This window comes from Channa argus, chromosome 18 (assembly GCF_033026475.1).
Source record: "Channa argus isolate prfri chromosome 18, Channa argus male v1.0, whole genome shotgun sequence".
NCBI lineage: Eukaryota > Metazoa > Chordata > Actinopteri > Anabantiformes > Channidae > Channa > Channa argus.
In genome coordinates this window covers 9,667,651-9,684,779 of record NC_090214.1, presented here as the reverse complement: position 1 = coordinate 9,684,779, position 17,129 = coordinate 9,667,651, and the positions used below count along the sequence as shown (strand labels likewise).

Here is a 17,129-nt window from a genome sequence, read left to right as displayed (position 1 = left end):
AATTGCCCTTATGCATACCTCACTTTTTTTTTTTACTTTATTATATATATTTGTTTTATACGGGTGCATCAATTTGTTATTTGGAAATGCAGACTTTCTATGCAATTAACCAGTTTAGTCCAAACTGGGGAGGGTTGCGTCATGAAGGGAATGAGGCGTAAAAACTGTGCCAAATCAACATGCGGACAAACGATCCGCTGTGGCGACCATGGACACACAGGTTAGAGCTTTGGAAGAGGCCCTTCAAAAGTTCATGACACAAATCTAAGTACTTCTTTAAAAAAAAAAAAAAAAAAAAAAACGGAAGATGTTAGAATAAAAACACAACATTACCTGCCTTTGGCTTGAAATCAGCTTTTTAGGCCATAGGAACATATGGATACAAGAAATTGAGTATAAGTATTGTACATAGCACATGTTGGAGACAACTTATTTCTAGGTTTGGAGATGTCTGTGGTAAATTTGTTAATACTATGCATTCCGTTTTACCATGCTGCTAAAGCTTGAGGATCTGTTTCAGAGTAAATGGGTCAGTGTTTGTGGAATGAAAAACAACCAGCCCAGACAAGAAAAAAAAAAGTTGTCAGGCATGTGATTGTTGATGCCTGAAAGGAGGCCACAGCATACAACTGGTTTGTTATCTAAGACTCCTTGTTAGCCAGCCATGGCTAATGCAGGCTGATGTTTTGGCTGTTTTCAAAAAAAAAAAATCGGATAGCAATTTGAGTGAACATTATGACATAAATGCTATTAACATCTAGATGGAGACAAATAGGAAGAGGATATAGATGAGAGTGATAGCAGACAAGTACACTGACATTAAGTTGCACAGTCCTTAGCTATTTAGCAATAATATAAGAAAAACTTCACATAAACAATTGCTTGCTATTAGTTTTCTCTTGAATTCTTTTTTATATTCCATTAGTCTGGTTAATAAATGTTGACATAGGTTCTACAATTGTTGGTATCAGCCTCTCATTAGGTTGTAATGTTCAAACTGGTCTATAGGCAACGACTGCAGCGGGGAAACAAATAAAAACAGACAACGTTTGCCAATACAACCAGTTGTATTTTATGACAGTGATCTTGTTTGCAAACCAGGTAACCCTTGCAGTCCAAATACAATTTAAATTTTGTATAGGCCAGCCTAGGTGGAACTGTGCACCTGCTAAACTTGTAGAAGAGATAATCTTTGCAGAAAGCCACACAAATTCTGATAAGTATTTTAGTTAAGGATGTTTACTTATACAGAGATCAGGCTGGCTCATTTGTAGCAATATCATGCCAAAATGAGTATCATTTCTGCTCTCTGACAAAATGTATAAAAATACTGTACAGATACGGGATTGCGTTTTACTTTTTACTTTGCACTTTTCCATGTTTCTTGCGCCCTGATTTCCAATGATTATTTCTGAATTTCTTCTGAAAACCACCGCCCTGGACCTGAAACACATAAATATGACAGCTCATATCATAACTCATTATTGATAACATAGATCTCAAAGACATACACAAATGTCATTTCAGATATATTTTCAATAGACCTTTTTGCGTTTCTGCACCACCTGCTTGTCCACTTCCATTTCCTCATCCTCATCCTCATCTGTTTGGAAGTCATCCTCCTCTTTATCCCCATCACCCTCCATACTTTTTTCAACTGTTTTTTTTAAAGTGAACATGGATGCTGTGGGTAATTAAGACAGAGCATCAGCAAAGTAAAACTGCAACTTTACAAGTCTGTTTGACCAAACTGGAGCTGTGTAGTCCCGCACCTTAATGCATGCAGCTTTTTAGTGTAATGGTTAAGTTTAATGTAATGAAAATAAATGAAATACTTAGTTCATTTGGAGCACTCCTTTCCTTGAAATGAAAATCTACAGGCTTTTGGGTGCTACCATAAAACAACTGCATAAAGATGTGTACATTTTGTGCACTTGGGGTACTGACAGGGATAGAGGTCACTCATGCTGTCTTCTGAGTCACTGTGATCCTCGTCACCGGATGAGGGCTCCCACATGCTGCTCCCATGTTTGGAAGGCCTTCCCCGTTTTACCTCCTCATTTGTGTCTTTGGGCTTTTTCTGTTTGAGTCTGGCTGGAACAAATTCAATGCCCTGCTGCACACACTCTTCATCTAGAGTGAGAATCAGACATTCGTGACAATAATTTAGTTGAGTTGTCAAGTGATACTTTAGTATCAGTAGTAGCAGTATTCTCACTAAACTATTAGTTATTAACATGAAAACAACAAGTTCTGTGCAAGTTATTCAATGATGCACTGACATTTGGAAAGGGCCTTCTTGAAGCGTTTCCCGTTGACATGTCTTAAAACATGGTGTGGCTGTCGGTTGAGATGTCTGAGCGTCAGTTTGCAGAAGAGTTGATTACTAGAAAAAGCACACCAATTATAAAGACAACACATTGCAAAGTGCAGGTTAGCTTGATTGAATTATCTTTCAAAATGACAACATACTGACTGACAGAAGCTTATGTGGGGAAATTAGAGTTTCCTTACGGTTGTTTTGTGCTTGCCACAATGTGTGGTTCATACTGGCTGTAGCTGAACTCTGCTGTAGCACTCAGTTTCTTATATTTCTTCCCTTCAGTGAACTTCTGCAGCTCCGTCAGGTTGCATGGAAACTCATGACCATTCAGTGTGCATTTGATCTGCAACACATTAAGCGGCACATGTCGTTCATTTGGAGGTGTTAATGGTGTGATTCAGCATGATGGAACAATAAAACTTCCAATCATTGACCAGATTTTAAATCTCTGTCAACACCAATATGGTGTGGTTCATGAGGTAAACTAGCAACACTGCTAACATCGCATAGTAAGAAAAGTGTAACGTTATGTCACGTAATGTGATATGATCTACAAGCCAACCTTTTTGCCGTCTGTGAGCTGAAGAAAGGGGTGGTTGAGAAGAAATGCTCTTAGGTCCGCAGGTAACTCATCCATACCTAAAAATACACTTCTAAACAGATGTTCTAACGTGTTGGATCAGGCCAACCCCCTTTACAGGAAGCGTCTACACGTGGGTTCAGTGAAGGGACTCCGTTGCATAATATTGTGGTGCCATCCACTGGCTGAAAAGAGAAAAATCATTAAGGAAGAAAACGCATCATTGCGGTCCACTGAATAAACCGATTAACATTAAAGGTTGCTAGCAATGTAAGTGATAATAAATGATAAAAAAATATTTTGATTAATGTTATAACACTATATCCAATAAACAAATTCGTAAATCAGTTATATCCACGTTGTTTAATCCATAGCAAATGTTCTCAACAAGAAAAGTTAGTTCGTTCAAAGTACTATATTTCTCTGCTAGAGTGCAAACAAAACTGAATTAGCGGAAGTCGGTGCTAGCTGAGCGTCCGGTCAGCTGACTGGGAGCGTTTGCCAGGTCAGCGTCAGAGATAAGTTAAAGTAAGGCTTTCTAATCTGTTCATGTTTTCGGAAACCATTAGTGTAGTCGACGAATAGGCTGTAAAGTAATAATGCTGACTACAACCGGCGCTAGTTATAGTCAAGTTAAAACATCTTACACATATTAGATGATGAAGGATTAAAGATATTTCACATACCTCACCATGCGCTTATCGCTACGGAGTAACTCATCTTCTTAAGGACAAAATATCTTTGCATACCCTCCACCAACAATTCTCCCAAAATTCATTGCTTCCGTAAACAAAAACGTGATGTCTGCCAATGACAACTGATGTCAATCAAGCTAACGAGTTAGCCTCCTTCTCCTTCAAAGTGTTAATTTATCCTGTCTGGAAATCATTATTACAGCTAAAGTAGACATTTATCCTTGCCTTTAGTTTTAATCTTTGCTACATCGAAATTTGCTGGCAACCTAGCCTAGGCTTAAAAGAATAACGCTAGCTAACGTAACGTTAACTCGAGTGAGTAAACGTGAATAATTTAAACAATGTCGGGACCAAATGGGGATCCAAACATTTCTGTTGACGATGGTATTATAAATGAAGAAGATGAATTCGACGAGGAAGGTAAGAAGCAAACGTTTTATTTAATTGCGATCAATGCTCCTTACTGTTGTGTATAGTGCTTCTGAACTAAAGGAAACAATCTGCTATAAAACCAAATTCAAAGTGTTATTTCATTGATGTCTGTCCTCAGCATTAAATGCAATTTGCATTAAATGCAAAACATTAAACCATGATTTAGTGTCTATCATTGCCGACTTTAAACAATTGTGTTAATGAGAGTTTATAATGTACATACATACTTACATCATCTAAGGTGTATTTAATGTAAATCTTAACATATGCGTATCTGCCGACTAGTATGATAATTGGTTCTCATAGTATTTCTTTAGCAGTATTATTGTTTCCTTTTGCTTTTAGCTTGAGAAACTGTATCCACAAATTAATAAAAACAAGATATTCAGATGCACTCTTAGATTAGCAAACTACTGGATATAAATACAGAAAATAAACACATTTTACGCCTTAAAGCGCATCTGAAATAAGCTATTTGTGTTCCATGACAGAAAAGATTCTCTGCTGCTTATCCACAGAGTACACTGCCATCAACTCCATGTTAGATCAGATCAATTCCTATCTTGATGACCTGGAGGAGCGGAATGATTCGCTTAATGGCAAACTGCATGAGCTGCTGGAGTCAAACCGGCAAGCTCGGCTAGAATTTAGGGCCCAGCTCCATGGCTCCCCAACCCAGGAAGAGCATTGTCTTCCAGACAGGGACTCCTCATCCAGCAAGGAAGACCTGAACAAGGACAATGGGGGCTTGCAAATGAATGACAAGAGCGAGTCGACAAAAGAGGACTAAGATAATCAAGGACAGAAATATTTATGAAAGTTGTTCAAATTCTGACCTGTTTGTTGGGCTAGTGACCCTTGATTTGAACAGTCCAAACCTGTTTTTAGTTTTCCTCTTTTAAACTATTGTTTGCTCACGACCTGTTTTTGAGCAGATAATTTATTAAGCTCGAGCTGATTTTCATAGAAGTCAGACATCACACTCACCTGGACTTCATTGCTGACTTTCTAAAATTTAAGTCAGAAGTGTTGCCAGTTTACCTGCAGACATAGGAAAAGCTGTGTCCCTTTGTACAGACTTTATTACAGGTCCATGTGAGGAATCATTAAAAAAAATGCTAATGCCATAATCAATTTTAACGTAGTATATAAGAATTACTAAATAATTAAATATTCCCCAAACTACAAGATTGTGCTCTGACTTCTGACTCTAAAATTAACCATGTTTGGAGTCAGGAAAGGGTTAGCACATTAACCAAAAGGCTAAAGTTTGGATTCTAAAATCCTGCACTATATTACATGCAGGTGTCCATTGTAATCTGCCCTTTATGTACAACAGTATAATGCACACTCTCTACAAGCTCACAAGTCATTCCTCGTGGCTGTAGCCAAAGTCTAATTACTGTATAATCAAAAAATGTAAATATGGTACATTCCAGATGTCTGCCAGTGTATTATAATGTTTGCTCTGTAGCATGACTGTACATCTATGCTGTGCTGTTCTGTTTATTTTCATTATTGTATAGATAAGTGATGCAGTCTGCAAAGTGTTTAAGTGCTAGCCAAGAGTCAAAAAGAAGTCAGCAAATTGTGGGTGTTGTCATACATTTTAATAAATTAAAATAACCCCCAAACAGAAATCAAAACATCAAAATTCATTAAACTTTCAACAGTTAGAAAACTTCACCTGTTCATCTCAATTTGCCAGTAGCTGAATAAAAATACAATAAGAAACATATTTTATTTTTAAGTGATCTTTTAAATGTCCGTTTTGTCTCGTTTGTTTCATTTTGTGTCATGAAAATCATGTCGTGCTATTTCACGCAGAACATTGAATCTTTTGTCAGTCGCTGCCATGAGTACAACAGTTGCTACATGTTTCAGTCACTCTCTCTAATGTGGAGGATGAAATGTTTCCAGTACAGCACATTAGTCATAAAAAAGGTAGTAACACATCAAGTATTTACAGTTTATGGTGGTGTGTGACTGCTGAAATGCCAGACTCAAAGTTACACATTTGTAAAATCTATACTGGGATAGTCTACTGCATGTTACTGGAGCTTCGTGTCAGAGTTCAAGGATACTTTGCTACATTTAATAGCTACAGACATTTCATGGTTTTTCCTTGCATGTAATATTAAACCATTAAATCAAATATCCAGTGTGTAGCAACTAATACATCATCTATAAGGAATAAAACAAAAGTCAAAGCAACACTAAACTGGAAGCAAATAAGCGCCAACTACCACTTACAGTATTTGTTTTGCTCTAAATGCTAGAAGCATTTAATGTACATGAATATGAACGAAAGTATTATTTGATTAAAAATATAGCATAAATGACCATGATAATGGTCCAACAAGGAAATTTGTATAAAATCACCATGTCGTGCTATAGTCGCTATAGTAACTCCATGTCTGTAGAAACGCCTTTATATTTATGACTTGAACTACAAAACTGGTGTTTGGGTCTTCTGAACATCCAGTTTTCCTTATCCACCCAACTTTATAGTCTTTTAAGCTTCAAGTAGCATACATGGGCATCATACTTTGACAAATTTCAAACTTGGTCGAATGCAGACAGTGCAAATGTTTATGAAGAGCCCTGGGAGAGTCTGGCACAGCTTATACTATGAACTAAGTGCCTAGTTGTAAGTGGAAGCTTTTCTACTCTTGCTCCTAACGTGTTGATGGAGCTTTAGTAGTAGGTAGTAAGCCAATTAAAGAAAAAACAAAAACAAAATCAGTGCAGTAATGTTTCAGTGGGAAGGCTACAGTTACTGACAACTGTTTGCCCCAAACACAACATCAACCTGTCCATCATGTTTGAAAATACAAACAAAAAAGGATGACAAAAAAACCCAAAACTATGATCAGTTTCAAGGTTGGTGGTTCTCAACACTTAAGCCAATCAAATACTTTTAACACTTTTCAATCAAAGTGTTTACCTGCTCACATTCTACATTTTAACTCTTAAAAGCGTGTGAAAAATGGCTCCACTTTACCATGAGTACAGTTTTCTCTGTTTGAAGTTTACTGTAAGTGAACAATCGTGCATCTAGCTAGCTAGATAACTGGCAGAAATTGTCAGAGTCAGCCCTAAACAACCTCCTGGTCCTTGAGGGTGGCAGGGTGGGAAATTAACTTTTTGGTTAGCCAGCCAGAGGCAGCTGTATATATAAAATAAAATCTATTATTCACTTGTTTTTCTTCAAGAGATGCATATTTAAAAAGCCCAGATGCAATTTGAATTTTCATATTATTTAATGGGGATGGCATGAATAATCGATTATTCGAATAATTTATTGTAGTTACTAATACTTTTTACTAATATAACAAAGTCAAGCTTTTCGTCCCCCAGCAGTTGCGTGCTACACAGAGAGAGAATCAGAAACAAAATTGAGTGCTCATTATGTGGGACGAAGCTATCCTTACATGATAGCTTTGTCCCACATGCATATCCTTACATCTACCAGCAGGACTTATGTCATTATTATTTGAGTAAAATACTTTTTAATGCCTTAAATATATGACCTAAAAAAATAAAATAAAAATCTAATGCCCATCCCAATTATTTAAGAATAAAATGGGGAGATCATTTGATTTTGAATTGCCGAAAGGGAAACTTAAAAACATACATTTCTTTCACATATCAGATGGCTCCGTAAGGTTGTACTTTAGCACAGCTTTGTATTAGGCTGAAGGCTAAAATGCCAATACTCAGGTATGTTTGCCTTTTTCTGCATCTAAGTTTAACATGCCAACATTTGCTAATTAGTTGCAAACCAAGTCCTGCAACAGTTCCACAAAGTGAGATTTGTTTGGGCAAATGGGCATTCAGAGAAATCATCTTTTGGGGATCCTAAGTATCTGTATAAGGTTTTGTGCCAATCCATGTTGTAGATATTGTGTAATTTAACATTTAGCACAGATAGTATTGTGTTCATGTAATTGGCTTTCTAGAAACGTATACAATATAAGACGTTTCTCCTCAGTTTTTCTTTAATTCAGGCAACATACAGCAAACACTGGTTTTTACTGATGTGTAAATACTGTGGAGGGGATCTTGGTTTTGGACTAGATACACTGATACATAGATTCTGATTCCAGTAATCTAATGGTATCGTGGGGAGGACAATTCTGACTGGCAGCAAACAGAGCTGACACCGATCAACGCATTTGATAACTACCAGACATTGAATGAATGAATGAATGAACCAGACATTAATTTCCCACCCTGAGAAAGCAACTCACATTAGGAAATCCTGTTGCACCAGAATTATTCAGCATACTTGTTTCTTGCTGTGTGTTTAAAACATTTCAACATGTAGAGGCTGTTCACTTCTTGGTCTCCATTTCACGAAAGCACCTCTTCACATACTGACACATCCTATTCAAAGGGTGGACTGTTTTTTTTTTTTTTTCATGTTGCATATTTGATTCAGCGTCTGTTTGTCGCCCTCACTGACCTGCGTTTGGGGATGGCTTTTGCCTTCCCTGTGCCGTTCTTTTTCTCTGGGACAGCAGGAACTTCCTTCTCTTCTTCCTCTTCATTATCACCCTCAGCAGCAGCTGCCAGCTCAGAGGCTGGCTCATCTCTTTTGATAGCAAGCAACTCAGCAACACTCCCTGGATCTATAGACCCTTGGGATGTGGTCTTTTCCTCTCTGCTACAGAGTTCTTGGTTTGTGCTACTAGTGCTGGCTGCTGAAATGGCGAAGTCCTGTAAGGTTGGATTGGGTTTTGCTTCTTTCTCCTGCTGTTGATCCTCTGTCTGCATTTTCAGTCGGGTCAGTGTTATGATGGGCTGCATGGAGTTTAGGTTTGTCTCTAAACCAATATTAACACAACAGGAACTTTTTTCTGCGCAGTCTGTGGTGGTTTCTGTTATAGGCGTGAAGCTGCCCTCAGCTAAGAGTGATGCTCCGGAAGATTCAACAGCTTCACCCTTTTGCCTCAGCAATGATCTGTATGCCTGAGAAAGGAATTTATAAAAACAACACAGTGAGGTGATGGAACTGCAGTTACAAAAACCTGATGCACTTTGCCCGTACATTAGTGCACACCAGCACTATGCACACTTTAACACAATACTCAGTACACTCCAGGCACACACAGACAGGTCCAGGTCCAGGTCAAATATGGCAGATGCCATCTAATCTAAACAAAACTATTTTGGTTTTATATGAGAGAATGTTCAACCAATAAATACAAGGCATCTTTTCACAACGAAGAATGGTATCGGTAAATGGTTTCACAAGGTTTGAGGTTTACTTGATCCAGTGCCCTTCACACGATCTAATCAGCCAGTGATACACATGAAGCACTTACCCCTCTGTCTGTTGTGTAAATAAATAATTGTGCATGGTGTTATTTTACAAGGACAGCCACTGTGTCTTCAGTTACTGGTGGTTAGGCTCGCCTTATACATCTTAACCACTTCAACTGTGTTTTATTTTCATTAGTTTGTTGCTTTTGTTTCTACTAATGCTAAAATGACTCGCAGTGTCATAGTGCAGTCACATAAGTCCCAATGAGGTTGAGGCCTGTATTCAAAAGAATACAATTACTGGAAAACAAATTGCTGATGCTGCTTAATTTAGATGTATACTGTGAGCTTGGATTGGGGCTTGGGTTATATATATTGGGTAATACTTATATTAAATTTTGAACACAAATAATTTATTTAGCCAGAAGAGCTTCGAAAGTCAAACTTGTACAACAATAATAATTTTCACCTGGGCCACAGATAATCCAGATAATATCAGATGTCCACTTAGAAGAGGAACAAAGCTAATTAAGTCATCACCAACCAACCTTGACGTTTTCAAAGTGCTTCCATGATTTGCAGTGGGTGTGTAGAGCAGAAGATTCGAAATGGTAGAATTTGTTGCAGAGTCTGCAGATGAAACCTGCTACTGGAACAAAAAAATTGGATCCTGCAGTAAAAGAAATTGTACAATAAGATTGAATGTGCAAATGTGATATTTCATAACAGCAAATTAAAACTACAAGAAGGTAAACAAAGGCAATTTGAGAAGTATTGGGTGTCACTCACCGTAGACTGTATCAGGATCATATTTTTCATCACTTGCCATGTCTTTTAGTGCCACTTCTTTAAAGGAGGACCAGCCACCCTGCACCAGGTCACCACATACACAGTAATTAGGTATATGATGACAAATGCACCCATTATGAGGCAACACAAAGATTATCTCAAATTTATATGCAAACATAAATGCACATGCAAGTCAACTGTCTCAATAAAATAATTAAAAGCAACAAAGTGTATATAAAAAAAAAATCCCATTTCTCAAGGCAAACCTGGTATCCTTCATAACTCTCACTGTCCTCTGCCTTCTCCATGTCACTGCCTTCCTCCTCTTCCAACAAAAAACCATCTGTGTCCATGGCAGTCAGCTTAGCAAATGCCTCACAGCCCTCCTTTTCCTGGAGCTGATGAACAAAAACAACAATAAGGCAAAGTTTTAAATTTCATATACAGTTCTGGGAAAATACTCGCTCGTGTAAATACACAAACCTTATCCACTTTCTGTCTGTGCTCTTGGGACTGCAAGTGCTCCACAAAAGTCTGGGAGGTTCTGAAGTGTTTCTTGCAGACTGTGCAGGAGGAGATGGCTTTTCTACTGGCAAGCTGTGGAAGGAGGAACAAACACAAGATTGTCACTAACTACAACTGTTTTATTGCTGTAAACTGTAAAATGAGAAGCCGATTACTTTGTGCTCTTCAGTGCGACGGTGCTCCATGATGCTACTGGTGAAGTGGCTGTGACAGGTGGCACACCAACGCTTTGATTCATTTTTTTTCTCTCTGCAAAGAACAGAGGCAAAAATTATTTAAATATATCAGTTTCTATGATTATTATTTTTTTTTTTGTCCTTTCGGCTTATCCCGTGAGTTCAGGGTCACCACAGTGGATATTTGTCCGCATGTTGATTCGGCACTTGTTTTTACGCCGGATGCCCTTCGTGACGCAGCCCTTCCTGACGCAACCCTCCCCAATTTTTATCGGGCTTGGACCAGCACTGCACAGCTGGGGAGTGGAATGGGCTGTCAGGGCCAGGGATCGAACCACTGACAACTGCCTTTACCAAATGAGCTACAGCTGCCCCTTATAACACTCTTCTGTATTTACTAAATAACTGACTAAAAAGAAAGAAAGTTGACTGAAAGTTAAAATAAAAAAAAAATAAAAAAACATTAAAATTATATTGCCTGCTGTTTTGCAAAATCTCAATTAAAACAACAATTGCATTAGTATCTGTCCATTTCAAAACTGACCCGTCTTTGTTTGTCCCTAGAGACTCTTGCACTCGTGGCAGCAGGGTAACCAGACAAGCATTGCTCATGTGTTGGATCTCCATCATCCTCTGCTGGTGAGAAATGCTGTTCATGTGGCTCCTGAAGTTCTACAAAAAAATAAAAATCAAAAAATCAATACAGACAATTAAGACTAAAGAGAAAATTAAAACACACTCTTTTTCTTTGGATTTTTTTCAGTCTTTGAAACAGTCCCAGCAAGGACAATCAACTGTTTACACTATAAAACTACATTTGTTTTGCATCCTATCTATGATTTTACGAGAGTGTGTGTGTTCAACTTACTTGCTGGTTGTGGCAGGTAATGCTGCAGAGGTAGCAGTAGAACTTGTTGGCACCCTCCGCTACAACCTGCTCTCCTTCTTCCTGATTGTCTAGTGAACTAAAAGATGCATCTTTTCCTTCGGTAGTCTCCTCTGGGGGTAAATGAACCTGCTGGTCATCTTCATTCAGCCTGCCAGAAGATGACAGGCAGCTGTGCATCTACAGAGGGATTTAAAAAAACAGATAGAAACCTAGCATCCTAAAAGATATGACGGGGTGCACATTCATAGTAACATTCAGCATATAAAGAAGTTGTGGTTTTGTACATCAAAATAATCTTTTATTAAGTGGTTACATTTAGTTACTGACCTGAGCATCCCAAATCAAAGGCTTCTCTCACCTCATCTCTTCTGCTCTCCTCCATTGCCTCAACAACATCTGATCCACTCATAGAGCCTCTGTCCTCCAGGATTACACCATCTAGGTAAGCGTTTGAGAAAAGGTTCTGTAAAGTGACTGTTCATCTCAATTGGCCTGAATTACAAGTCATTTAGATAACGAGAGTTCTTATTATCCAAGTATATGAAAGATCTACTCTACAAACATTGAGTTTAAAAGTGTTGTACCTTCAGGCTGACTCTCATCTGTATTGCTGTTACACTCTGAATAAAGGACCTCCCCATCTACATCTGCATTAGTGACAGTTTTGACAACATTCTCTTGTTTGGGCTCATCTGACCTAATAGAAACAACGAAAAAAGACAAGAAAAGGATCGCCATTTTAATTTCTATAACTAAACAAGATAAGTAAGAGCACATCTAATATCTTAATTGGCACAAAAAAAGTAATAAGATCTGATACTATGATGACAACAATGAATATTATCCATACCCCTCTTTCCTCAATTTCTTCAGTAGAGGTTGTTCAAGTTGTTCCTCCAAGATGTGTGTGGGTCCATCCACTTCTCCCACTGCTTCATCTGTGCAGAGAAAATCCAAAACCAAAGGTGGGAACAAAGATAAAAACATTATCTACATTTGGGTGCAAAAATATCCATCCCCTTATTATTGTGTTAAACAACAACAAAAGAAAGGTAACAAATGTTTAAATAAATTAAATAAAAAATAATCTAATTTCCATTGAAAGACCATATATACTAGCTGAATGTACATTAAATATTATGTTGATGAAAAAAGATCTTTGTTTTATGCTTTTTGACTTTCAGAAAATAAATGTCCACAGTGAGTAATCTCCAAATATTCTCTAGTACCTTTGTGGTAGGAAGGTTTAACAGAATGGGGGAAATAAATAAATAAATAAATTAAAAAAAAAATCACATATGATTTTAATCTCATGTCATTTCCCTTCAAGTAACGAGCTAAATGATTATCATCTTTCAGTGGTGACTGGATTGCAGGTCTACCTCTTTCAGACTTATCATCAGGTTCATTGATACTGCTAGCTGCCATTTGCTCGTTGTCTCTCTTCCTGTCTGTCTGGCGAACAGCAGTGTCCTACACACAGAAACAGATCAAAGCATTTTAAATATACTGTATAAAGATTCTTGGCATACAATTAGCTTCAACATTGGCCCTAAATGAGTGGCTACACCTTGCAGTCAGAGATAGCAAATCAAATATTAAAAATGCTCATCTTTCCATAAACCTCAAGAAAACAAGTTGTGTGAAGAAATGCCCACAAAACGTGGGCATTTCAAGTATCATGGCTTGTTGCTTTTCAGTGATGTGTTCCTCCCTATGGTTACTTAAGTACAGAGATCCTTGAACAAGCTACGTTCAAATTACTTACCGTAACGGTGAGAATAATTCCACTACTTCTGATGATTAGCCTGTCTTCAAATAGTGACAGATCTGTCATTTACACAACTCTAGGAGTGTACATTAGATGGGTTAGAATCATACATGTTGATTGTTATCATTATAATAGTGTTGTTGTAATTACTGTGGTGGATGAGGAAGATGAAGGGGCTGTAGGGGTGTTGTAGTAGCGAGCATGATGTGGGTGGAAGGGTCGTCCAGCTGGGAAACCCATGATAGGGGACTTGATGGCCATGCCCATGGGAACAGGTCCAAGCAGAGATGACCTGGCCCCAGCTGTGAAGAACTGACGGAATTGCTGGCCACCCATCCCAAAGTTCCGCATATTGCCTGTGCAAAAAGAAAGCATGAAAGGAGCCTTTAAAATGTCAAAACACTAACAAACTGCTGTTTCTGATTATTAGTTACTATACACAGCTGTGTAAGTGCTATCCAAATTGTACCCTGCATCTGCTGCATCAGTATGGCCCCCTGCAGCATAGGATTGGGGTTGATGATGGTTGTCTGAGTTGCCTGGCAAAGATTGACCATTCTTGGCGGAGGAGCTGTCTGGGGGGGCACAGGGATAGATCTAGGAAACAAATAAACAAGTGAAGATAACAAGGCAGCATTGGTACAAGTGATACATCATTATTGAGTAAAAGCAAACTGTCAAAAGAAACATTCCTGTCTGCCTTCTGGCTAAACTGGAAATTTATTTTATTAACATACACAAATATGCTAACTTTACACCCACCCCCAAATAACACCTTGGGGATACAGCAAAGAAAACAGGTTTACTGGTTGCTACTTTTGCTCAGTTGATGCACAAGTAGGCCTGCATTTTGAGTTTGCATAAAGACTAAAAATGCAACAATAAAACCTAACAGGTAATATTGTACCAACGGACAGGAACTGCTTTTCATATTATCTGCTTTTTTTTTTGCATTATTCTTGGTCTGGGAACATTACAAAGCACAGCAAAAGTCCAGCATTTAGGATACACACTACAGTTTTGACACCTAAGTAATGATGTGATCCAAAGAAGAAATATTTTGCTAAATTATAATTTCTGTTTGATTATATTAAAAACATTTTGTCACAGTACATTTAGCAAATAATGCTAGATTGGGGGAAAAATATTTTGTATAGCTACAGGTTTTAGGTCCTTTACTTCAAGATAAAATGTAACACATCAGAGCCTGGTATGAATTACATTTCACTAGTTCATTAAAACAGATCCATTGTATAAATATTTATCGTTAAAAAAGTGCACCCTACTCTCTCTCTCTCTCTCTCTCTATATATCTATATCTATCTATCTATCTATCTATCTATCTATCTAGAAAATCAGTAGAGGTCTAGTAGATCTGGACTCGCAGATGAGGCACACGCCAGTAGCCGCGCACTGTAGTTGATCCGAGAGGCCCTGCCTAATCCCTGGTCTCGATTTAACGGCCTTACCGCGGTGTCTGGTGGTGGTGATGGGCGACATGATGCCCTGGAGGAGGCTGTGGTGGTGGAGGCGGCGGAGGCTGCTGCTGGAAAAGTTGCTGTAGCTGCCGCAGGTGCTGGTGAAACTGTTGCTGCTGCTGCTGTTGCTGATGGATGTGCGGATTGAACATTGCGGGCTTTAACTTCTTCCGTTAAACTTCGTAAAATATATTCCAGATCCCTGCGTTGAAGCGAGAAAACAGCTGAGCGTTATGTTCCTGTGTGCCCCGCTGTCACAACAACTCCTGGTTGCAAAGACAGGTCGCTCTCATATTTCGTCATGACAACTAGCCTGTGTGAGCAAATAGGCTAACAACAATTGACCGCAGCGTTATGTTTTTTCTCACTTTGTTGCATTTCATTACTCTGTTATCAAACTTTATGAGCAGCATTTTAACAACTTGTTTTTGGAAGGCAGCGACACTTTGTTTTAAAGCTAAAAGAAAATAGCTAACATGTTTTCAAGTGGAGAAATGAAGACGCTACACCTGCCATGAAATGCAAGAACAGAATTAGCACACGAGTTAGCTTCGCTTAGCATAGCATTCATCTAGCTAGCTAACTTACAAACAAACCAGCTGCACCTCTCCACGTTCCTCCTATATTTTACCGACTTACTTCTCAAAACTAGACGATGGGCGTTGACTATCCAACTAAAAACGTAGCCCACGGTCAAACACTTGCTTCAGGTCCCATTGCAACTCGCATAAAGCAGGAACCAAAACCAGACTCTCCTGGGTAGAGAAATTAGCGCCTTCTAGTGGTTGTCTGGGAACTGACATTTGTTTGTCTTCATAATGAACTGAACTTTTTTTTTTTTAAACTAAAGGTTATAAGACTAAGTCTTATATTTAATAAAAGTTCGATTTTAAATTTACTCCTGAATTACGAAACAGCATTGTCACATCACGTCATTAAATGACAGGGTCACAATTTGTACAGAGTGGAGCCCACATGAACACTGTGTGTGTTTTAACCACATCTCTTGGTCATAATCATGAATAAGTCCTGTCCTAAAGCCTTTACAGTGAAAGTGATGGAGGACAAAATCCACGTTCCTCGGTTAATATGCTTCAGCATTGTCTGTGTTAATCTGATCAAGTGGATATCTATGTTATTTTAGATGAAATATCTTCATTCAGTTTCTCTGAACAGCGATTCCCTAAAGAGTGACAATGGAAAGATAACAAAAACAATTCCTTTTGTATTAAAATGGCCGCAACTTTGATATCGCTTAATCTAAACATCTAAATACACCCTACACCATGGGGAGAAAATGACAAAGTGGTTCTTTAACCCAGTAATCCAATGGTAATATAATATGGTGAAATACTAGTATAATTAAATAATAATAATAAAATAATACTGGCACAAATAAAACCAAAACGGGGTAACAACAACTCATTTACAGCTACTGGGTAAATCAAAGTACTGGATAGGTGCTATATTGGCCAAACACTAGGTCAGTTTTATTTGTACTGTACTTGTACAGAGGCATTTTGTTTTAGTACTGTACTGTACTGTACATTTCATACAGTTTCCTGACTGTGGTTTTAATACAGACTTGAAAAATTGTAAACCTTTAACCACCAGTCTATAAAAGCACTTTACATACATGTAGCTACTCTGTATTTCATGTCTGCATAGGTGTTTTATGTATCTTGAAACATGTTTAATCACTTGAATGGTTAGAAAAATAGTTGCCAATTATTTAAAATGATCAGTTAATACATTACCCAACTACTGTCTGCAGATCTGCTTGCCATAAACAGATGAATTGGACAATTTGGATGCAGACCTAGATGAAAGGTCCTAACCCATCAGGACCCATCTCTGTGGAACCACAAATAAAAAAAATGCCATGTAAACTACCATTGGCCTCTGTCCATGGTGCTGACAGATTCTGCACCATAAACAGATCTACAAATCTTACAACCTTACAGTGGCGTTCAGGGAAAACCATTAAAACTGTAAGCCAGATTTCTTGTCACACTTGTCTAGATGCACTTAAATAATATTAGACGTCAGAGCGTCAGAAAAGCTAGAATTGCTTACAATCAGCAGATTTTGACAGCCAGTGAAAGTGGACCAGTGTCGCCACCGCGCGGTGCGTGTGGAGAACTGCAACGATCTCTCCTGAGAAAACGCAGGAGCTCATCCTCATTCTCCTCCCCCCCTGCGG

The 17,129-nt window shown here is 38.3% G+C and overlaps 3 protein-coding genes across 7 annotated transcripts; 1 reads left to right on the top strand and 2 right to left on the bottom strand.

Annotated features, from left to right (window-relative positions):
- Window positions 1-712: 712 nt before the first annotated feature.
- surf2 (surfeit 2) lies at window positions 713-3,687 on the bottom strand. 2 transcript variants are annotated; one of them, XM_067485093.1, is made up of 7 exons: window positions 3,590-3,687; window positions 2,886-3,088; window positions 2,515-2,666; window positions 2,283-2,386; window positions 1,948-2,133; window positions 1,545-1,684; window positions 713-1,443 (listed from the first exon to the last, which is right to left on the bottom strand). In XM_067485093.1, exons 2-7 carry the CDS (start codon window positions 2,958-2,960, stop codon window positions 1,354-1,356), a joined length of 747 nt encoding a protein of 248 aa, XP_067341194.1. In that variant the 5' UTR covers window positions 2,961-3,088; window positions 3,590-3,687; the 3' UTR covers window positions 713-1,353. The 2 variants fall into 2 exon arrangements, with proteins under 2 accessions (XP_067341194.1, XP_067341193.1); XM_067485092.1 differs by lacking the exon at window positions 3,590-3,687 and having other exon boundaries at window positions 2,886-3,348.
- A 1-nt stretch (window position 3,688) lies between these two features.
- Window positions 3,689-5,768, top strand: bbln (bublin coiled coil protein). Of its 2 annotated transcripts, none has more exons than XM_067485094.1 (2): window positions 3,689-4,018; window positions 4,522-5,768. In XM_067485094.1, the coding sequence occupies exons 1-2, from the start codon at window positions 3,940-3,942 to the stop codon at window positions 4,818-4,820; spliced, it is 378 nt and encodes a 125-aa protein (XP_067341195.1). In that variant the 5' UTR covers window positions 3,689-3,939; the 3' UTR covers window positions 4,821-5,768. The 2 variants fall into 2 exon arrangements, with proteins under 2 accessions (XP_067341195.1, XP_067341196.1); XM_067485095.1 differs by having other exon boundaries at window positions 3,696-4,018; window positions 4,549-5,768.
- A 2,654-nt stretch (window positions 5,769-8,422) lies between these two features.
- ciz1a (cdkn1a interacting zinc finger protein 1a) lies at window positions 8,423-17,128 on the bottom strand. 3 transcript variants are annotated; one of them, XM_067485090.1, is made up of 16 exons: window positions 17,003-17,128; window positions 14,918-15,128; window positions 13,918-14,045; window positions 13,599-13,804; window positions 13,060-13,150; window positions 12,528-12,615; window positions 12,262-12,374; window positions 12,036-12,115; window positions 11,657-11,854; window positions 11,333-11,460; window positions 10,768-10,861; window positions 10,571-10,684; window positions 10,354-10,485; window positions 10,088-10,166; window positions 9,847-9,968; window positions 8,423-9,004 (listed from the first exon to the last, which is right to left on the bottom strand). In XM_067485090.1, the coding sequence occupies exons 2-16, from the start codon at window positions 15,076-15,078 to the stop codon at window positions 8,471-8,473; spliced, it is 2,268 nt and encodes a 755-aa protein (XP_067341191.1). In that variant the 5' UTR covers window positions 15,079-15,128; window positions 17,003-17,128; the 3' UTR covers window positions 8,423-8,470. The 3 variants fall into 3 exon arrangements, with proteins under 3 accessions (XP_067341191.1, XP_067341189.1, XP_067341190.1); XM_067485088.1 differs by lacking the exon at window positions 17,003-17,128 and adding an exon at window positions 15,566-15,719; XM_067485089.1 differs by lacking the exon at window positions 17,003-17,128 and adding an exon at window positions 15,515-15,687.
- Between the last annotated feature and the right edge of the window lies 1 nt (window position 17,129).

Excerpts from the sequence above, each read along its gene's own strand:
- surf2 (XM_067485093.1), bottom strand. The coding sequence starts at position 2,960 with ATGGATGAGTTACCTGCGGACCTAAGAGCATTTCTTCTCAACCACCCC. Across the intron at positions 1,685-1,947 it reads CATGAGTGACCTCTATCCCT|CATCCATGTTCACTTTAAAA; the intron begins GTCAGTACCCCA and ends AATTACCCACAG. Across the intron at positions 1,444-1,544 it reads TGGTGCAGAAACGCAAAAAG|GTCCAGGGCGGTGGTTTTCA; the intron begins GTCTATTGAAAA and ends TATGTGTTTCAG.
- bbln (XM_067485094.1), top strand. The coding sequence starts at position 3,940 with ATGTCGGGACCAAATGGGGATCCAAACATTTCTGTTGACGATGGTATT. Across the intron at positions 4,019-4,521 it reads AGATGAATTCGACGAGGAAG|AAAAGATTCTCTGCTGCTTA; the intron begins GTAAGAAGCAAA and ends GTTCCATGACAG.
- ciz1a (XM_067485090.1), bottom strand. The coding sequence starts at position 15,078 with ATGTTCAATCCGCACATCCATCAGCAACAGCAGCAGCAGCAACAGTTT. Across the intron at positions 12,616-13,059 it reads TGATGATAAGTCTGAAAGAG|ATGAAGCAGTGGGAGAAGTG; the intron begins GTAGACCTGCAA and ends TTCTCTGCACAG. Across the intron at positions 10,862-11,332 it reads CTAGGGACAAACAAAGACGG|AGAGAAAAAAAATGAATCAA; the intron begins GTCAGTTTTGAA and ends TGTTCTTTGCAG.